We start from the raw sequence: 2,482 nt of genomic DNA, 5'->3' as shown, positions 1-2,482 counted from the left end.
ATAATTAACCAGTAATAACAGAAAAAAAACATGCAGCCTCCCTAAAAAATAGCGTAGAATTCCAGTTTTCGGACATTATTGTTGTATGCTAATACAAGTCCATGCTCTTTTTGTCTCAATTTGCTAGAAGATCCCCAGTTCTTTGATCCTTAAAATAAATAGCAGAAGAAGAGCACAGTTATGGTAGGAGGCAATAACCAATTAACCTGGCACATCGGTAGCACTTTGCATTTACAAATCTCCTCAGAAGTTATTGATATTTCCTGTTGTATTTTGTCATTTATATAAGCAAAAGTTTCATATAAGATATAAAATTAGCAAAGGGGAAATAAACCTAAGCAAAGGATAAGGCCATTACCTTGACAAGTATACAAGAGAATATTTACTAATTCACTAGGGAAATCCTTAATTAATCACCCCTAGTAAACAGAATCAAGAGGGAAGCACAATAAAATTAACAGATAACTAAACCAAATTAGTAATGTCTAAGAAACTACCACCAACAGCTCTATATTCACCAAAACACGGTTATTATCACCAATCAGGTGAATCTCAGCGATTTATTACCAAATCTCGCCCTAAACAAATCAATCTCGAAGTGAAAATAAATAAATAAATAAAACAATTAGATTGAGAAATCGAACCAAGTTCCTCTTCTCAGGGAAGTACTCGGGCTCCTTGGGAGCTTATTGAGGTTTCTTGCGCATCAACAGTTTCAATAAAAGGCTCAAAACTAACCAATCTTCCTCTTCTTTGCAAACCATTATTACCCACTTGAAGCAATAGGTGAACAAGAGCTATTGCCTTTAAAAATGCATAAACATATCGAACCTCCTCAGACGTAGGGTTTCTAAATCTCAATTCTCCACCAGAACTGAATCGAGCAACATCAACAATCGGGTATTGATCTACGGCAGAGGATTCCAACGATAGAGAGTGAATCATTCTCTTATTTGAAGGAAAGATAAGAGATTGTGGTGTGAATACTACTCTTAGTATCTCTACATTGGGTACTCTATTGGTTTCTCTTAATCCAGTTGTCTTCTGAGCATCAAGTTCAGACTTGAACATATGTATACCAAGATCACCGCCTTCTCCACCGACGAAATGAGCTATGGGGTATAATTGTTTCTTCAATGACCAGTCGGAGTCTTTACCTATTCTAATGGCGAAGAGATGAGATGGCCAGAGTCTTTTCCATGGATCAGTTCGGTAGAAGGCGGCAGAGGCACTGAAGACGGATCTGATGAAGGCCGGGGAAATGCCTTCGATGTTGAGAAGGCAAGTCCCTGAGCTTGGGCCGAGCCCTGGTCCAGATCCAAACTGGTCTTGGAATCTTGTAAAGAGATTCTTGAGGTGAATATCCATGAGAATGGCACTAAAAATCAGTTGAAATACTACAAGATTCAAAAGTTATAATGAGTGTAGAATCAATATTTTACAAAGAAGAACTCAGTTTCTTAGCTAGACCCCGGAAGTATAATATAAATAACTGCAATTCCAATGTAGATTACAGAAAACATAGAGTTAAAAGATTGAATTTTTCATTTCAAACAACTGAATCCCTAAAGATCCTCAATTAAAAATCTCTATAAAGTGAATTCGAAATGCTAAGAAAAACCTAAATTTCTCTGAACAATGAAAGCACCCAATTCAAGGGGAGTTCCATTTCTAGTTGGCGTAATCAAAATCGCTAGACATGCCCAAAAGATAGGATTTTTATGCTTCAGGGAGTGAATTGAGATTGCTCAACAACATTATGAACATAAAAAATCAGAAATCTAATGAGAATGAGAAAAACCCAAATCGAAATGAGGGTGTGAGAGTACTCACTAGTTAGCTAGAATCAACAAATCTGCTGATGTGCACAAGATGAAAGCCTCCGAGATGTCGGCTCTGGACTCAGGGGAAGCCGGGGGTTGTTGGAGGGCTGATTGGGCGGCGGAGGGCTGTCGGGGAGGCGGATGGTGACTGCGGTGATGAAAGGGGGTAGGTGGAGCAGCATTGCTGCTGGTCGAAGGGGTTGAGCGGGGTGGGAGGAGCGGCGGTGAGAAGAGGAGAGGCGGCTGGTCAGGTGTTGGAGGGTGAGCGAGGCGATGGTGGTGCTGGTCATGGAAGAGGAGCGGTGGAGGAGCTGGTGGCGGATGGTGAAGGTGATGAGGAGGAAGCGGATGAAGGGGCTGAGGATATGGGGATTTTTGGGTGAAGGGAGGAGAGAGAGAACGAAGATCGGTGTTTATTTTGGGTTGGGGGAGCGGGGGATTTTCGATTTGGGAGGAAAATTTTTGTTTTTATTTTTTTTATATGAGCTAAAACATCCTAGACGAAAATTTCCGTCTAGGATACATCCTAGATGGAAATTTTCATCTAGGATACCTGTTTATATTAAAAAATAAATTAACCGTCTAGAATAGCATCCTAGACGGAAATTTCTGTCTAGGATGTATTATACTAGACGGAATATTCTAGACGGAAATTTTTC

At 40.1% G+C, this 2,482-nt stretch overlaps 1 protein-coding gene across 1 annotated transcript; it reads right to left on the bottom strand.

Annotated features, from left to right (window-relative positions):
* Positions 658 to 1,368, bottom strand: LOC109826577. The gene has a single exon (XM_020393606.1). The coding sequence runs from the start codon at positions 1,366 to 1,368 to the stop codon at positions 658 to 660; it is 711 nt and encodes a 236-aa protein (XP_020249195.1).

Source organism: Asparagus officinalis, chromosome 10, assembly GCF_001876935.1.
Source record: "Asparagus officinalis chromosome 10, Aspof.V1, whole genome shotgun sequence".
In the NCBI taxonomy this organism is placed as follows: Eukaryota; Viridiplantae; Streptophyta; class Magnoliopsida; order Asparagales; family Asparagaceae; genus Asparagus; species Asparagus officinalis.
The sequence above is the reverse complement of the archived record's forward strand: the minus strand, read 5'-3'. Positions and strand labels throughout refer to the sequence as shown.